General features: G+C 36.3%; 1 protein-coding gene across 2 annotated transcripts in view; it reads left to right on the top strand.

Moving 5' to 3' along the window:
- LOC138705237 (secretin receptor-like) overlaps nt 1-18,606 on the top strand; it is a 669,872-nt gene that overhangs the window by 248,963 nt on the left and 402,303 nt on the right. For both annotated transcript variants that reach the window (XM_069834055.1, XM_069834054.1), the window contains exon 2: nt 7,074-7,170. In XM_069834055.1, coding sequence (XP_069690156.1) covers nt 7,093-7,170 — 78 coding nt within the window. In that variant the 5' untranslated portion in view covers nt 7,074-7,092. The remainder of the gene's footprint in view (nt 1-7,073; nt 7,171-18,606) is intronic.

An 18,606-nucleotide genomic window follows, 5' to 3' on the forward strand; every position in this document is an offset into this window, starting at 1 on the left:
AATGCAGTCAGGAGAAAGGTAGGTAGATTGGCATATAGTCAGGAGAAAGATAGGTAGATGGGCATACAGTCAGGAGAAAGGTAGGTAGATGGGCGTACAGTCAGGAGAAAGGTAGGTAGATGGGCATACAGTCTGGAGAAAGATAGGTAGATGGAAATGCAGTCAGGAGAAAGGTAGGTAGATGGGCATACAGTCAGGAGAAAGATAGGTAGATGGGCATACAGTCAGGAGAAAGGTAGGTAGATGGGCATACAGTCAGGAGAAGGGTAGACAGATTGACAAACAGTCAGATAGCAAAAACACATGCAGATAAATAGGTAAAGAGCCATGAAGAATGGCAAACAGATAGGTAGACAGACTGGCAAGAAGGGATGGAAGATGGGTATGTGCATATACAGACAGATAAGTGGAAAAACATGTGGAAAGATAGAGAAGTGGAGAGGCGAAAGGGCAAATGGTCGAACAGGCAGATGGGCATAAACACACAGTAAGAATAGATAGGTTATGTAATCAAACGAAATTTGTACACAGATGGATAGGAAGGGAGACGAGACGGATAGGTAAACAGGCAGATTAGTATAGAAGGAGATAGAAAGGCAGACAGGCAGGCACGATATAGAGGGTAACGCAAACACAAACTGCTTATTGTTTACTACGTCAGTGTCCCCTGCACAAAAAGAGAGTATGCAACATAGGTAATCTATTCCATATAAAACGAATGCATTTTGCTATTTTATGTATGTTATAATTAGGGCCTTGACATCGGTATATTTGTATTAGTCTGAGGTGAACATACGACGCCGGACAGAATGTAGTCGACGTGTTTCAAGTACAGACAGCGGAAGCGAATTTGACACACGCCTAAGCAAGCACGTTCCATGTTTTGTATACTATTATTGCGTGTTATAAAATCAAGATATACAATTATTGTATAATAAGGGCTAATATCGGAAAGGTCTAAAATGCTGGTGAGGTTCAGGAATCACACTTAAATTGCCACAAATGTGGTAAAGCATGAGTATGAAAAGATGTTTCTTTTTATATTTATAGTTTTGCATTACAGTTTTAGAAAGCCGAAAACGTATATGGCGTACAATTTTGCTTTCTCTATATTTAACTGTTACATTAATTTATTTATCACATCAATTTCGTAGCCTACTTTTCTTGCATGTTGTTTGCCTGGTTTCGGTTCGTGCTGCAATAAATAACGACATTCATTTTCATAGTTTCAAATGAAAATGACCGCCGAGTGTCGGATAGCATAACCTTGTATGCGGAAAAACTGCTGCTGAAACCAAGGGCGCATATGTAAAATATTTCATATTATCAATTTCACTAGTTGGCTCTACATGGATCGAGGAACTTAACTTTCTCAAGGATATATTCGAGCATCTGATCCTTTTGAATTAGAGATGGCAAGGAAAGAATTAATTAATTTGTATCGACAGATATTGGTAAAAGCTTTCAGATGAAGATTTCATTGTAAATGTCACAGATGGTCACAGCACAATTTTTATAATTCCAACGTCTTCTGTCATTGAAGTCCTGTTCAACAATGTAAAATACTGCAATGTTTTCAAAAATCTCTAGGAAGAGTTCCATAGACGATTTAAAGATATTGACTGCTCCAGCCCAAGTTGGATTTGTTTTGTGATCCTTACTCATCAAACCCAGAAAATATACCAACACAGTTACAATTGAATACCTGAATTGACAAACATCCCAAGTTCAAAATTTACCGAATTCGACTTTTTACCTAACAAGTTGTGTTTTACATACGGTATCATTCTGTAAAAAAAAGAATACCTATCCTAAGTCCGACTCTAAGCCTGTGTTTTTGGATCATACAAATATTTATTTCAATACTCATAATGCAAGCCTATATAGTTTCTTTGCAGTCCTGAAAAATTTACTTCAGTGGACTTGGAATGTTAGCCATTTCAGATCTTCCATTAGAAATTATTTTGCTGCAGGAAACAACATTTCACCGAACACAAGAAAGCTGGTGTCGGCAAAAATCAGAAAAAGGACTTCTGAATTACGCGAGAAGTCAGGAATTTAAATTTGTTTCTAGAATTGTGATGATGCTCATATAAGTAGTAGCCTACGTGATTATGAAACAGTTACATAACAATAATTGGGCTAATTATTATAGGCCTCATTATGTAAAACTGCTTAAGTTTAATAGAAGCTATGGTTATTATTTGTTATATCCTACTATTTTATCATTATTTGCATTTATTAAAGAGGTACATGCTGCAAAACATGCCTTTATTTCTTGTTTTCTTGTATGAGCGTAACACATTATCTATTACGGAAGAACAGTTTAATTCATCTTGAAGTGGTAGGCCAATAGAGTTCATTTTGCTCACCCGTTCTTTTTCACCGCTACTGCCTGCAGAATAGATTCATTGCAACCCGTGTGCACTTGGTAGCACGTAGAGTCTTTCCCGAGCTCTGACCTTGACATCCCTGTAACTATGGGATCAAGTTTTTTTTAAGTCATCTCTTAAACATCGTGAATCAGGCTGTAGACAGATTATTATTATTATTATTATTATTATTATTATTATTATTATTATTATTACTATCATCGCCATTCTGAAGGTATAGCTTGAGCCCTAGCCCTACATCCATCTGTAAAAAAAAACTATTTCGCTGATCCCTAACTAAGGGCATTTCCGACTCACACCAGCTGACTTCGCTTAGGTTCGCCGAGTATCCAGGTTTCAAAGTAGACAATCCTGTTCATCCCTATATCAGCAACATAGCCATTTTCCTCCGGCCGATGACTGTCGAATGCTTGCAATGATAATGGAAGGAAGATCAGACAGCGAGAAAAAGCCAACTGCAATCTTGACCGCCACAAGTGTCACTATGGATATGGTAAAATCCTGGGTCTCGCTGGGAATCGAACCCGGATTGCCTGCGTGACAGACTAATAGTCTAGACCACGCAGCCACCGCAACGAGATTATACATATACAAGCAAGATCAAATAATTAGCAGTATGTGTATAAAGGATCAAGAAAAAAAAAACTACTTTCCGGATAAAAATATTGAAAATGTGTTTTGCAACCAAAATAAAGATGTATTTTATCCATTACTTATTTTGATCGGTTATATAACGATGTTCTTTCAACATAGGTTATTCGGTGGAATTGAGATGGCATTTGGCGAGATGAGACTAGGGCCCGGTTGCAGAAACACCAATCAAAATATGATTGGCAATCAAGGAGGGTTTGATTGGCCATCAGTTCTATTTCTGTTGCAGAAAGAACAATCAGTGTTTGATCGGAGATCAGTCTTCCATCAGATTTGATCAACAGATTTTTGCTGGTTAAGTCACTGATCATCAATCAAGTAGGCAATTTATGTTGTTCTGTTTATAATGCAGTAATGTATATAGTAAATAGTTATAGCGTAACAATATTGTTTTCTACAAAATGGATTCTTCTGATGAAGAAATTTTAGAATGAAAAAAATATTATTAAGGAGAAGGCGTTTCCGTGATAGACATTAATTGTTTTTATGTGTAATGACAGAGAATTTGAGCAAAGATTTAGGTTAAGTAAGGATTCGTGTATTTTGTTACTTTCAAAAATTGAAACAAATATATGCAGACAGACAAATCGAAACCTTCCACTTTCTCCTATGAACCAAGTTCTAATAATTCTGAAATTTTATGCTGTTGGAATTTTTCAGGCGGTCTTGGGTTATCTTGTTAGGGTCCACAAATCAACTGTTTGCAGCGTAGTTAGAAATGTTACGTATGAAATTGCTTTGTTATGGCAGGGTCTCATAAATGCCAAAACTTCAAACAGGGAACGATTTGAAATCCAGAGAGAGTTTTCAGCCATGTCAAGATTTCCAAGAATAGCCTAATATTGGTTGTATAGACTGCTCACATCCTCATCCAGTCACCTGGTTGAAATGATGCCGAACTTTATCGAAATAGAAAAGTTTTCTTTTCTGTGAATATATAGGCAATATGTAGTCTACACCATCATTGAAATTCTGGAATGTTGTAGCCCGTTGGCAGAGTTCTACACATGACAACACAATATTTTTAATGAGTAGGTTACGAGCTCCATTTGTAAACAGAGAGATGGGAAATGGAATTATTTTGGGTTATGGAGCCTATGCATATTCCAATTTCTTGTCGACTCCCCTAGCAAATCCCACAACACAAGCCCCCTCACGTTTTTTTTGTTTGCTTCATTTTTTTTTTTTCTTCACTATATTGTAGTCTATATACAAATAGAATCTGCCTGTTTCCTTTCTACAAAAATAGCAAAACATTCACTTGAACATTCATTTGTTTTCCTAGTCACCACCCACTTGATGCATTCGTTTCGCGATTTTTAAAGAGCATCAAATTGGCTGTGGTTGTTAAATAGCGCTGTTGTCAAATGTATTTCTTTCTCAAATCAGCAATTAGTAAATTGAGACAAGTTTATTGGATATTCACGTTTGTGCAACGCAGTGAACAATCAAATAAATCAGACATCAACTGATTGGCGATCAGGGACTGATTTGATTTGCGTTTCTGCAACCGGGCCTAGGTATTCGTCATACGATTACCTGACATTCGCCTCACGCTTGAGGAAAACCTCGGAAAAATTCAACCAGGAAATCGTCCCTAGGCGGAACCGAACCCACGCCCGTGTGTACTGTCTGCAACCTGAACTATGTCGGTGACCCTTTACATCATAATTGTCTGTAGGCCTGATTTGAATATTAAAAAACACAAGTGAAATTTCTTATAAGTTATCCTCCATTTCTTAATAAATATCTTGTACAGTAAATTAGACTCACAGAAGACTTGACTATGAATGTACTTCGAAGAATGAAGTCTAAAATCTGCGTTACATTATATAGTATAATGAGTTTCTTTCGACTTCGCTAGAAGTCAATTACACAGAAAAGACTTTGAAAATGACTCGTGAAGAAGAAATATGCCTAATATGAAAGCTATTCACAGCAGAAGAAGGGAGTAATAATCTTTGCTGAAACGTAAATTGAGGAGTAGAGAAAGATCATCGTCAAAGCACAAGAAAACTGAATAAAAAACAAAGAAAATGAGAGTTCCGCTTTTATTGTGGAAACGTAACGAGAAATGAAATGCAGTGTTGGTTAGAAGATGAGAACGTTACAAGAAAACCTCTCTGCAGATCAGTTGATTCCTTTCGCACCGTCATCACCACCATTGTTGAAGAAGCTTCCTGAAGCATATCTTATTGCTTCCTTTGCTAAATTCGGCATGTCTTACAACATCTATCTTTCAGAAATAATAAAATTATTCGCTGAAGAAAAATCCTTGGAGAAAAGTTACCTTGACGACATTGTGCGAACACGTGTATTTCTTCAACTAGGTATATATTTATATCATATATTCATAATTTCGTAATAAAATTATAATAGTTACCAAAATGAATTTACTAGCAGGAATGACTATTAATCGAATTCATCTAATAAATTAGGGAAGATATAGAGAAATTCCACTCTAAAAAGAAAATCTGGCAAGATATGCAAAAATTATACGTTTCTGAAAAAAAAAAATCAAAATCGATATTTATATTATTACAGTATTTCCACTTCATGCTTTGTGTATTGTAAAAAATATAGCAAAATGCTGTGAAATCAATCATTACGAAATAAAGTAGAATTTAGAACAATGTAATTAATTGAAAAACATAGATTTTTAAATGTGCAATACTGTATAAAAAGGAAACTGGAATCAATGTGCAAGAATTCAATAAATTACAGAAATAAATCTCTACAGTGACCATGATAGTAAACATAATAATAATAATAATAATAATAATAATAATAATAATAATAATAATAATAATGTCTTTTATTTTGAAAACTTGAGAGAGACATAATTAGAATATTTACAAATAAAGTTGCGGAGTATTTTATAAAAATTATCTAAACATGTACCTATCAGCGTTTTCATTGTTGAATATAGATTCCCAAATCATATTATTAATGTGAGATAATAGGCTTTTATGGTTTATAATTAGCTTATAATTGTCCGAAGGTTCAGTGGCTTCTCTGCTAATACTTTTATTACTGATTGACAACAATGCAAAAGTCATATAATGATCTGTGATTGCACTTGCGTAAACTACAGGTATAAAATTCAAGTTATTTCCAGTTTTTAGGAAAATATGCTCAAGACATGAATTGGATGATGGACGAGTAATGGAATTTAAGTATTTCACGTATCCATATTCATGCATGATATTTAAATACATGTTGCCAAAATTATTCAAGCTATTTTCTAAAATTCGAATTTTTATGTCACTCAGAACAACATGGTATTTTACATCTTCGTATATTGACAAGAAGCTTTCAAAATTTTTCAGAAATTCATTTTTGGAATATGCATTATTGACTTTCTTGTGTTAAATTATATCGTACCTTGGTTTACATGTTTCGACCTATTATTGGTCTTCTTCAGAACTAGTCGTTGCTGGTCTTGGCGCCTTTTGTTTTGTTTCCTGTGAGGGTGTGTTTATGTAGTGTTATGTGGAGTCAAAGAGTATGTGTGTTCTGAAATTGAGTTGTGAGTTGAGAATTTCATTGGAGTGTGTTTTTTGTGTCTGTATATTTCATATTGTTCTAGTGTGTGTTTTCTAGTGTGTCCATCAGTGATCAGTTTGTGAATTAATACAATTTCGGATGAATAAAACTTAGATTTATTCATTGCCATAACAAACAAAGTCCATAACTCATTTGTTACTCCACAGAGGGCAGCATTTCCTATGGAAGGTGAAGGTTGCTAAGCGTGAGCCAGGAACTTTAAGACTCAATATCTCAGAACTAATCCAGATGGACTTGGTCCACTCTGGTTGTGAACCGCTCATATATATATATATATATATATATATATTTATTTATTTATTTATAATCGTAAACTCTATATTAAATGTGAATTTGAATTCAGATTATCTTTTTGTGTACACAGAAGTCACACTTATTTATAATGCTTGATTATGTTGATAATAAAAGTTTGCAGAAGTTTGTCGATGCTTTAAAATTCTTGTTTTTTTTTTTTTTTTTCAGATGAATCCATGAGCTGCACATGCGAAAAGTACTGACAATCGCATCTCCAACGTCATCAGCCTCGAAAATAGAAAACACACGCTTCATAATGTCGCAGGTGAGTTCTTTGCACGCCATCACCAAGGGGAGCAGGCAGTTTTATGGCCAGTAAAAGAAAACAAACAAAAACAGAACCATAAAAAGGAACTTGATTAGAGTTCTCTCTACTTCTAGTAGACATTAATTTGTTCCACAGGAAATAGTAATTTGGATAAAGGAAACTTGCTAGAGAAAGGTGAAAAGGACTAGAATAATATGATAATAAATTGAAAGTAATATTTCATAGATGTGCTATCAATTTTCAGTTAGAAGTCCAGCAATTTTTTTTTCTAATTACATAAACCACAGTTCGAAATGCAGGATGTAGTATTACAGGCAATAAATATCTCAAGCTTGAGCATTGTTACTGTCGTCGACACACGAAGAACCAAGGTGTTGTCTTTATGGAATACGTTAACGACTGAAATGTTCCACACATATTTATTACCGGTATTATGTTACTACAACCGTAATTTCATTAAAAGGAAGCCGTGGGGATAACGGTAGGTTAGGAATGCCACATTTTTTTTAGACAATCGACATTAGTGCCAATCGGATACCAGTCTTACGCACTTGTTACCTATACTCGCAAGCGAGTATACAGGGTGTTTCCGAGGTGGTGTTACAGACTTTCAGGGATGATGGCGAAGAGCACATGTATCAATTTGAGATAAGGAACCCTGGTCCGGAAATGACCGAGTCGAAAGTTACAAGCAAAAATAGTTCTGTTGAAATGAAATAACTTTATTCCTCTGTACGCCTTATTTATGTGTATTTTTCTGTACAACTTACACATACTGTATTCATCTGACATTGTTTACGTTGTCTACGTACAATCGCCTATTCCATTCAATGCGCTGTCTGAAGGATGGGGACAGGAAACTACAATAAAGCAATGCAGATAGCGTAATGTGTAACCGACATGGTCGGTCCTGATATGCACGTCTGTAGACAGCAGTGTATGTGTACAAGTTGCTGTGTCCTGTCGATCAGTCCTAATGAAATGGAGGAGTACACGAGAGCGGAATATGCAGACCCGAGTTTCAAATACGGATGAGCCAATGGGAACAGTAGACAAGCTCACAGATTGTACCCACGTAGGAGACATCCGGCCCATATCATTTTTCCACGACTGTTCCAAAAGTTAAGGGAAGAAGGGCACGTGGTGCCAAATTACAATTCCATTTCCACACAACTATTTTTGCTTATAACTTTCGACTCAGTCATTTCCGGACCATGGTTCCTGATCTCAAATTGATACATGTGCCCTTCGCCATCATCCCTGAAAGTTTGTAACACCATCTCGGAAACACCCTGTATATCTGACACTCATTTCTGTTCGAGGCTGAGTGAATCCTACCACCGCAGTGCTGCCGGAAGTATTAGATTAATAGATAATATCTATAACTCCATCAGGAATCGAACCCGCGACTTTCGGCTTTGGAGCAAAAAGTAATTTCTGATGTCATTGTTTCCAAGAGAATCACAGTATAGGAAAGACTGGGCTAATTCCGTGATACTACGGTTATAGTGCAAAAATAAGGTTCAAATTAAACAAAAATAGTGTACGTATATAATTAAGTTTCTGGAAGTTATATGTCAGCACTTTTACCTAAATAAATTTATACAATAATTACAAATAAGCTATACAAATAAAGAAAAAAATAGCACTCTAGAAGGGTTGGTATAATTTCGTGATAGTACAGGGGTATTTTCGTGGTAGTCCTTAAATTAAAAATATTTAGGCATATTCAGTCTAATTTTAAATTCCTCAGTCAGATTCGTACCTACAGCCAAACAATTTAAAATTCTTTCTATCTTTTGAAAGATATTGATATGTATCATGAAACCATTGTTCACAACTGTCACACTGAATCCATATTTCACCATGCTTGTCGTCCTCGAAATTTCCTGAGCAAGATCCGCACAAAAATCATTAGCCTTACCATTCGGCTTTTCTTTAAGCACAGATCTTATTTGTTTGGCTCCAGAAGATGATGCTGTTTCGTCGTCTGTCTCTTCTAACTCACTTGCGGGACTTGAAATGTCATTCTCCTTGACTACTACTTTGGTCCCTTTCTGGTCCTCGTTGACTTGCCAAGAAAAAAGACAAGGTTTCTCTGCAGAAGTTTTCCTGTGTTTTAGACACAATAACTTTCCTCTTTCATATCACTTATATTGTATTTCTTTCCACATTTGACTCTGCGATTATCTATATCTGCAACATGCACGACATGCTCAATATATCAGAAATGGTATGAATACACACAGAAATATTGTAAGTTTCATGCTTTTGATATTTCTTCCACTAGAGAATGTTGTTATAGCATAGAAAAAATTTAAAGAGAAAAAATGGCCTCGTGGAATGACAAAAACGCTAAGAAAACAACCTCCCCAAGATAAATCTGTGTTGCATGATCAATACATTGATAAGTTTATATTTTTCACTAAGAAATATACAATGTCAGTACTTACCATTGAAAACCATTTGGACCACAAAACATAGCAAAAAAAACTCTTCTTTTAACAAAGGAAATCGGTTGGTGTATTCACTCACAAATTCAAAGCTATAGATCTCACAACTTCTCAAACAGTTTCCAAAAAAATCTGCTCAAGTCACTGTAAGAACGCAGTGAACAAAATCTATGTTACAGGCCTACTACATCTTCTGCCATTTATACTATACTATCAGAATTACATTTGTCGTTGGTGTAAATTCGTGATAAATTTAAATGAAAATATCACGAAATTAGTCGTGTCACGATATTAGCCGATTTTGCGCTACAGGACTTTATAGAAGAAACCCAAACTGTATGTATCTTATCACAACGGAAGTAGACATTAGATAATATGTCTCTTCATCTTACGTCTTATATTTGTTCTTCTGTACTTTACAAGGTATAAATAACAGCATTAGTAGAGAAACTTCTCTCATGCACCCTGAGAATCTGCTTTGTGTATATTAGAAATTTTTAAAGAACTACCTGTCAACTACCCAAACTACAGAACATTTCTGTTGAATTTCCATGTTGCTTGTAAAATTTAATATCGTGTATGGGCGAATCAAGAAATGCATATAGAGTGTTAGTTGGGAGACCGGAGGGAAAAAGATCTTTAGGGAGGCCGAGACGTAGATGGGAGGATAATATTAAAATGGATTTGAGGGAGGTGGGGTATGATGATAGAGACTGGATTAATCTTGCACAGGATAGGGACCGCTGGCGGGCTTATGTGAGGGCGGTAATGAACCTTCGGGTTCCTTAAAAGCCATTTGTAAGTAAGTTGTTGTTAATTATGTAAGCATGTGCGGCTTACAGCTGTTTCGGTGCTACTTAACACCATCCTCAGAGCCTACTAGATCTCGACGCTATCTCAACTTCGCTGCCTGTTGTGTGGGTACGTTCGTGTGATGAAGAGTTGTGTCAAATAGTGTGTGTGTTCTGAAATTGATCTCATTCTCATCGCATCCTCATTCAGATAACAGAAATACAACATAGCATACAGAACAGAAAAAACACTACAAAAACATCTCAACACACATACAACACAAACAAATACAACCACACAGGCGTATACAAACTCACATGCAATAGTTGTGACAGTTTCTTCATTGGACAGACAGGCAGATCATTCCAAACTCGATACAAAGAACACATTAAAGCAATAACCAGAGGACACAATACATCTACATATGCCGAACATATAACTAATGCTAACTACACATACAATAACATAAATACAGACATCGAAATCCTACACATACAACCCAAAAACCAAAAACTCAACACACTAGTACAATATGAAATATACAGGCACACTAAAACACACCCTAATCAAATTCTCAACACACAGATAAATTTCAGAACACACACACTATTTGACACAACTCTTCATCACACGAACGCACGCACATAACAGGCAGCAATGTTGAGACGGCGCCGAGACACAGAAGGCTCTGAGGATGGTGTCAAGTAGCACCGAAACATCTGTAAGCCATACATTCTTACATAATTAACTCGAGTAAGATCGCCATTTAATAAATTATTTATATTCAAGTGTTAAAAGCAGTGTACGAAATATTCAACATGAATTTAATATTCCTCCACTTCATCCCCTATGACCATGACTCTCATCAACTTTAGCAAAGTGTAATATTACTAGTCCCTTCAGAAGGGACATAAAACTAAAAGTTCCTAGGTTTACGACACGCAAAAGAACCTTGGACCAGTAAAAAATTGACCAACTGCTTTTCGTTCCACGAAATTCCTTTGTTTTGCACAAAAATATGTGTAGGCTAGCAGCTAGCTTGAGACTGCAAATGTGTGTCTTTTGATACTGCAGAAAGTTATTATGGATAAATCAAAGAAGTACGTAGAGAAAGCGATGAAGAAGCCTAAAAAGGGATGGCCATAATAAAATATTTTGTATTTATAATTACTTCCTTCATGCAGTTATGTCGCTTTCGCAAACATCCCATTAACGTTCTGGCCTCCACGAAGTATGTAAATGACAAATTGCTGCCAATCAAACTATGGGGTTGTTCAGTCTTCGATGTTTCAATAATAAATAATTAATCACAGTGACTGTCGACAGACTGTGGTTTAATTTGATTCACTGTAGACGAAATCTACACCGATGTCAATTTGTTTGCTTATGTGATACGTCTGCGGGCTATTTGATGAAGCTGTTGTTTAAATTCAGCTCAACCCATTTTAGTAGCATTTTAATCACAATTGCGGGACATCTTCTCGTTGACATTTGGCGCCTAGGCTCTGGCTTCACTCTGTCAGCTCTCAAATTCTCATTAAGTGGACAGGATTTCAATTTCCGCCAGATCCTCTGAGATTTGAAGGTGATCAAAGCGGCAGGAGGGCAGCTTATTTTGACTGCGCAAATGTAACATAATTATTTGTATTTTAACTCTAACTAGAATTAATGATGCAATGAACGTTAATGATCATTAATTCATTTTATTGAATTAGAGATTTACTATTGTCGTGTTGGCGTGCCTGGGAGAAACCCAGGGAGGGAAAAAGGGATAGTATCATTCAAGGTTTTTGGTTGCCTTTAACAATAATACTAGTAATAAAAGCCATCATAAACATAACAATTTAATGAAATACAAACAAAGTAGAGAGAGAAGGAGTTACAAATATTGTACAGGGACATCATTTTATTTTTACTTCAATTTTTATTATACCTGAGTTTTTGAATGTACTTCACTCCCACCCCTTCTACTAAGGAAGTTCCAACTCCACACAGAACCAAGACCGCAGATAGTAAGCAGTACTGAGTTACTGAGTATAGTACGTTCCAGAAATATGTTCGCGTTTTTCAGTGACGAAAGAGCTTTCAATATTGAATCATATTTTCGCACAGGTACTGTCCGTTTGCCTACGTCGCATCCCGATTTCCCCCACCTGCTTCTGCTCGCCCCTCTGTAATAGCTGGGCTGTCTTAGCTCTTTTCTGAAAACATTAATTTCTCTTAGGAATTGGAAGTTTACGTAATATTATACAGCTGTTTAATTTAACTTAAATAAAAGGGCCTCGTTAAGTAATTAACTGTCACGTGATTTCCTCCCTTTCTACAATCCTGCGGCATAACCACTTGGACGGACATAGATAGCATGTCTGAGTAATTTTATATTTTCGGGTCGGGCAGAAGTGAAGATTGAATTTACAGTACGTAGAGTAGGTACAGAATTATTTCAACATGAGTTACTAGTACGAAGGACGAAACTGGCAATTGGAATTAGATGCAATAGTTTATAGTGCGATAATATGCACAAAAGAACTGAAGCCTGTATCGAAATGAACGGCCACCATTTTCAAAATTGTGTTTAAATATTCATATTATGATTATTTTTCAATTTAACTTCTTTCTCTATATTGTACGCTAATGTGCTGTAGACAGTATAATATACACTGCATAATGAATACGTTCGCATGGATAACTCACTTCGTGAGTAAAAACACTTATTCTTAATACAGTACTATACTTTGATTAAAGAAAAACCTAATGAAAATTATCAAACTCAAAATCGCGATATTTCCTAGTTTACGTAAATGGATGAACTACTTTTCTTCCTTCCTATACCTAGTAGAGTGATTTGTGTTTTACGCCAGTATCATCGAACTCCAGTCTTGGAGGGGGGAGCAAGCGGTGTTTCCGGTTCTCTAAAGGTATAGATAGGTTAATATTAAAAATGTTAGTAAAAATAAAATGATGTCCCTGTACAAGTTAAGAACAGTTAATATATAGAAATAACCCAAACAAGTGGGTGGGGATAATTAAAGACATTGAAAACTGGAGTCTAATAACGGCATAGATTGCCGAGAGAGAGAGAAGGAGGGAGCTAATAACTAACATGGAATAGGAAGTGAAAGCTGATAATGTGCACCAGGGGTGATAAAACACCCACAAGAAAGTACAGTTCCCCGTGGCACACGGGCTCTGATAAATCCAGTAAAGTCCAACACTCCAACCTTTAACTAAATGCCGGAACAGGTCCGTGTAGAATACGCCGTCGCCGACTCACAAACTATCACCATTAATACCACCGTAGACTCGAAGAAAATTCAATGTCGTATTAAGGATGTTAACCATTACACACTGTGTAGAATATTGTAATTAACAGTGCTGGGCAATGCACTGATAGAAATGAAGATCATCCCAGGGTCTATGTAACTACAATACGAAACGATGTTCTGTTGAAAATGCGTCCCACGCATTATCGGAGTCGTTCCAATTCCACCAGGCGGGCCGACTCAACCCCGACGATGGCGAAGTGTAAACAAGCGACGAATCTTCCAGCAGAGGTCAGAGACCCGGTCGTGCTCTATCTGTCTCGCTGCGAACCTCAATGCCGTGTCCCCGAGGCCGGTGCTAGCTCCTTCAGCAGACAGACGCGGTCCTCTTCTTCCTCCAATCAGAGGAGGAGAAGATGGAGGTTCGTTAACGAAAAATAAAGGGCACAATATAGCTACCATTATAACATAAAACTACCCGCAGCATAAACTACATCACACTATGTCTTCCAATGTGGTGTGGTACAGTTATTACTAGAGCATTCATTTTTAGCCCTGGACACTAATACCTGAATCGAGTCACTGCAGACTACCCCTTCACTCTTCACTCCATCTTACACGCCTGAAACAGTAATGTTTTGTTCCGCTACAGACAGACAGGAAGGTGAATTTTTCTCAGTGACGGATTTTATAAGGAAGGCATCATAACTTTACAAATTTTAAGTTGGGCGCACGTGAAGTTCACGACGTTGTTTGTTGACATCAGATCGAAGGGGTGGAGTACCGCTGGGACACACTCGCATTAATATAAAGGTGAACCACTTCTGTTAAGCATTCTTGAGCGACACACGTGAATTTCAACTGTTGCAATTTATAACTAAGTGCATGCGTAAAGTATCGAAATTAAAGCTTCTCCTGCGATCACTCAACAACAGTTTGTATTTAGAGAAACTTCTCTCACCATCACAAGACGTTATTGGAGCAAACAGGAAATAAGGAACGTTACTGTCTTTTACTCCTCCTTGTGCTAGTTTTTTTTTTGTCACATAAAGCGTCTCTGGCAGAACACAATGCCGAATAACCGGGGTTCTTGTGTAGGACTCCTTTAAGTTTATTCTTAACTTTTTCGCCAACGGTTTTACCTTGTATACGTCTAGAACATTCACGTTTATTTCAAGTTCTTCTATTAAATTAAAGGCGTCTGACATTTTCAGATCGCGAGCTTTTATACGTGTAATTGTTTTCGAGAGCCCTGAAAAATTATTGTGGATGTACAACAGATTGTTATGTAAATATTGTTCGCTAAGTGTGGTAGTTTTTGTTGTGTATATTTTTCCAGAAAGTCCTTAAAATAACTATTTTCTAGCTTGTGAAATGGTATATTACATTTAACCATCATTTCACATAAATCTCTGTAAAATTCCTAGTCCTTAACCTGATTTTCTGTAGAGATGGACGATTGTTCATTGCCTACACTGCTGAACAAATTTACGCGATAAATATGTTTCTTCGAATTACAATGTTGTTTCAAGTACTTAGTTTTACTTCCCCTTATTGACGTCTTACACAGAACACATATTATAGAGTCGGCATGTGACTTTATATGTTAATTTCCAAAGTCCTCCACAGTCTCAGTCAAACGATCCTGTAAAGAACGTTTTGCTTTCGGCATTGTAAATGCACTGATCTTGTACAACTAAAGATAATTATCATGGTACGTTCGCTGTGTGCTCTACATGGACGGTCTGTCTTACAACTCCGCAACTATTTTGTATGTGAACCGTACGTACGCAAGGTCAAGTAACGTCATCCATACTCCGTACAGCTAACTTAACATTCGCTGTCCGTCGTGTTGTGGGGCTAAAAATGAATGCTCTAGTTATTACTGTAAAATCCTTATTTTAGTTCCACAACACTGCAATGAAGGTAAGGGTTAATGGAATATACATACTACGTCACATATCTTTGAGTACAGACAGTGCTGACAACCACAATAAGACATGCACTTACGGCAGGCCTGGACAGTAATATCTCAATCGAGTCACTGCAGACTACCGCTTAACTCTTCACTCCATCTTACCCGCCTGAAACAGTAATGTTTTGTTCCGGTACAGACAGACAGGAAGGTGAATTTTTCTCAGTGACGGATTTTATAAGGCAGGCATCATAGTTTTACGAATTTTCGGTTCTCGCTGGTTGCCTAAAATCCATCACTGATGCACAGTGCCTTACTGTACGTAAAGGACATGAGCGGGGGTTTCTTCGTTCCCTTTCACTTCTCCTCTATGCCTTTGGCTGCACTACGAGTTGCTCTGATTGAAGCAATACTTCCCTTGTCCCAAACATACATAACTTTACTTTCGCAGTCTCCATGCGACTAACTGTAAAACCAGTTCGAAAGTGAAGCTGTTGAAAACTGGTATTAAATTACGGTAAATTAAGGGGTTAGATACAGCTTACAGCAGTAAAATTTTGGAAATGGTCAACATTTTTTTCCTCCATTACTATATCTTGTAGAACAATGAAAATTAGTACGTGTAAAACACTGTCTTTCTGCCATGTGAAAAAAAAAATGCGATTAAAAAAATTACATTTTTGTTTCAAAATTCATTTCACTGTGCAGTGATGAAGCATTTCCCTCATAACTCAAAAACTATCCAACATTCTGTGATGAAATTTGTTGCGTATATTTATGCATGTCATATCTACAATATGATGGAAGATCAATTGTCTACCTTTGATAGATTGTCTGATAAAAAGATAAATTCATTTTAAAATGGTCAAATATTAGTGTTTTCTTCTAACACGAAATAAAAAAAATATTATTTATTAAGGAATTTAGTTTAAAGAGCATGATATTGTAAACATGAGTTTCATCAATAAAATAAAAGCGAGAGAACATGAAAAAGTTACCAAGTTTATGAGTTATGAGGGAAACGCTACATCACAGTACAGTGAACTGCCACCATTCTGAACTTTGAAAAAAAAACATATATATAATATATATCAATATTTTTTAATCGTAAAAATATTTTTTTCATATAGTAGAAGGACAGTGTTTTACACATACCAATTTTCATCATTGTACAATATACAGTAATGGAGGGAAAAAATGTTGAATATTTCCAAAAAATTTACTGCTAAAAGCTATACTTAACCCCTTAACAGAGGAATTCGGAAGGCAGTGTTTCCCTCTAGATGGAGAAATAAATCTCTGCAATTTGTTATCTTCGTGGATTAAGCCTTAGGATTCGTTCCAGTTTCATGATAGTATTCTTAAAATTTTTGAGTCCATCTTTTTCATGGTCTCCCAACATTATCTTTACAGTTGGTCTGTAATTCATCATTATTTTTCGTTTGCGGTCGTAAATTCTACGTGATCTCTCCAGTTTCTATGCTGACTTATTTTATCTGTGAGTTTAAGTATGTTGAGTAGACTCTACTTGACTTTCATCCCAATTCCTTTTCAGATCCAATGTCCCGTAATTCCTCAACCTGACGATATAGAGACTAAAAATCCGATATGTAGCTATTAGTAAAGCCTTGTGTTTGATCACATTAAACACAAGTTAGATATTTAGGCCGTATTCATAGACATTTTTAGCGCGGGCTTCCGGTGGATGATCAGCGCTTTTCGTATTCATAAACCAGTGTTAGCGATAGGATATGATTTGAATTCTGTACTAGTAACCAGTGGATAGCCGGGGCTAGCTTAGTACGCTCGTAGCGCGTGCTGCGAAATGTCTATGAATACCACCCGTAGTGACTATATACTGAAGGCTACGGAAAAAAGTGCTAGGTACTTCCGTTTCTCTTGTGTATCATACATGGAAGTACAGTCGGTTTACATAATAAATTGTATGCAACTGCAAACAATGCTTTGAGTAAATGTTTGACATACCAAACAATTCTACATAGCCTATGAGGCGTTCAGAGCTAAAGTGGATTAAGTCCACGAGACGTAGTTTTGAGATAATAGGACTTAAAGTTAACTTGCTCTAGTGGATTATCTAATTTCACTAGTAATAATTGTATTGCTCCATTCTCAAATTCTAGATTTATAAAATATACACAATTGTGATGTTAGTTGATGCAACGCTTTGGTGACTTGATCCACTATGGCTCAGAACATCGTGAACAAATGATCTGAGCCAGAAGTGACTGGTGTCACCTACCGGCGAATGCTTGGAATTAAGGCTTGATCCATTACTGCTCGGAAGAGATCTAACTTCAGGTAATCAGAAAATTAATTAAACTCAATTTATGAAATTTTGTGACTTGATCGACTTTAGCTCTGAACGCCTCGTATAGCCTAGGCCATTGATGTCGAAGAAAGCGCATTTTTCTGACCTTGACGTCGTGCGCGGGCATCAAGCGCTTGGTATGGAAGAAGAAATAAGCAGCCTGTTGGATTAAGAAAACAGTGGAGTACAAACTTCAACCGGAACGTGAAATTTTATGTCGTTATTTTTATATGGCTTCTTTCTGTTTGATATTATTTACATTGTCTCGAAAACAAAAATACTAACACCTGTTTCCTAATATTGCAGTTGTGTTTTAAATCTTAATAACATAATACAGAGTTAAGAAGGAATATTCACTTAAATTCAATAGTAGTATAACTATAATGTACTAAGTGGATGAAACACATCATTCGTAAAGAAATTTATATCCCCCCCCCACAAAAAAGGAGATTGAGTATGATTTGATAAGTTGGAATTGATATTGATGCTATCTTTAGCCTTATAAAAGTAATCAATTAACTAACCAAAACAATATTATAGTACAAAGCAAAGTTACCTAGGTATATGTTTTGACTGCCACTAATATTACATAACAAAACTCTTATTACATTATGCTTTTAAGGTGATGTTGGTACGCAAATTTCTATCGTCAGAATATTAAATTATTTTCTCGAGACCTGC

This window comes from Periplaneta americana, chromosome 8 (genome assembly GCF_040183065.1).
Source record: "Periplaneta americana isolate PAMFEO1 chromosome 8, P.americana_PAMFEO1_priV1, whole genome shotgun sequence".
Taxonomy (NCBI): domain Eukaryota; kingdom Metazoa; phylum Arthropoda; class Insecta; order Blattodea; family Blattidae; genus Periplaneta; species Periplaneta americana.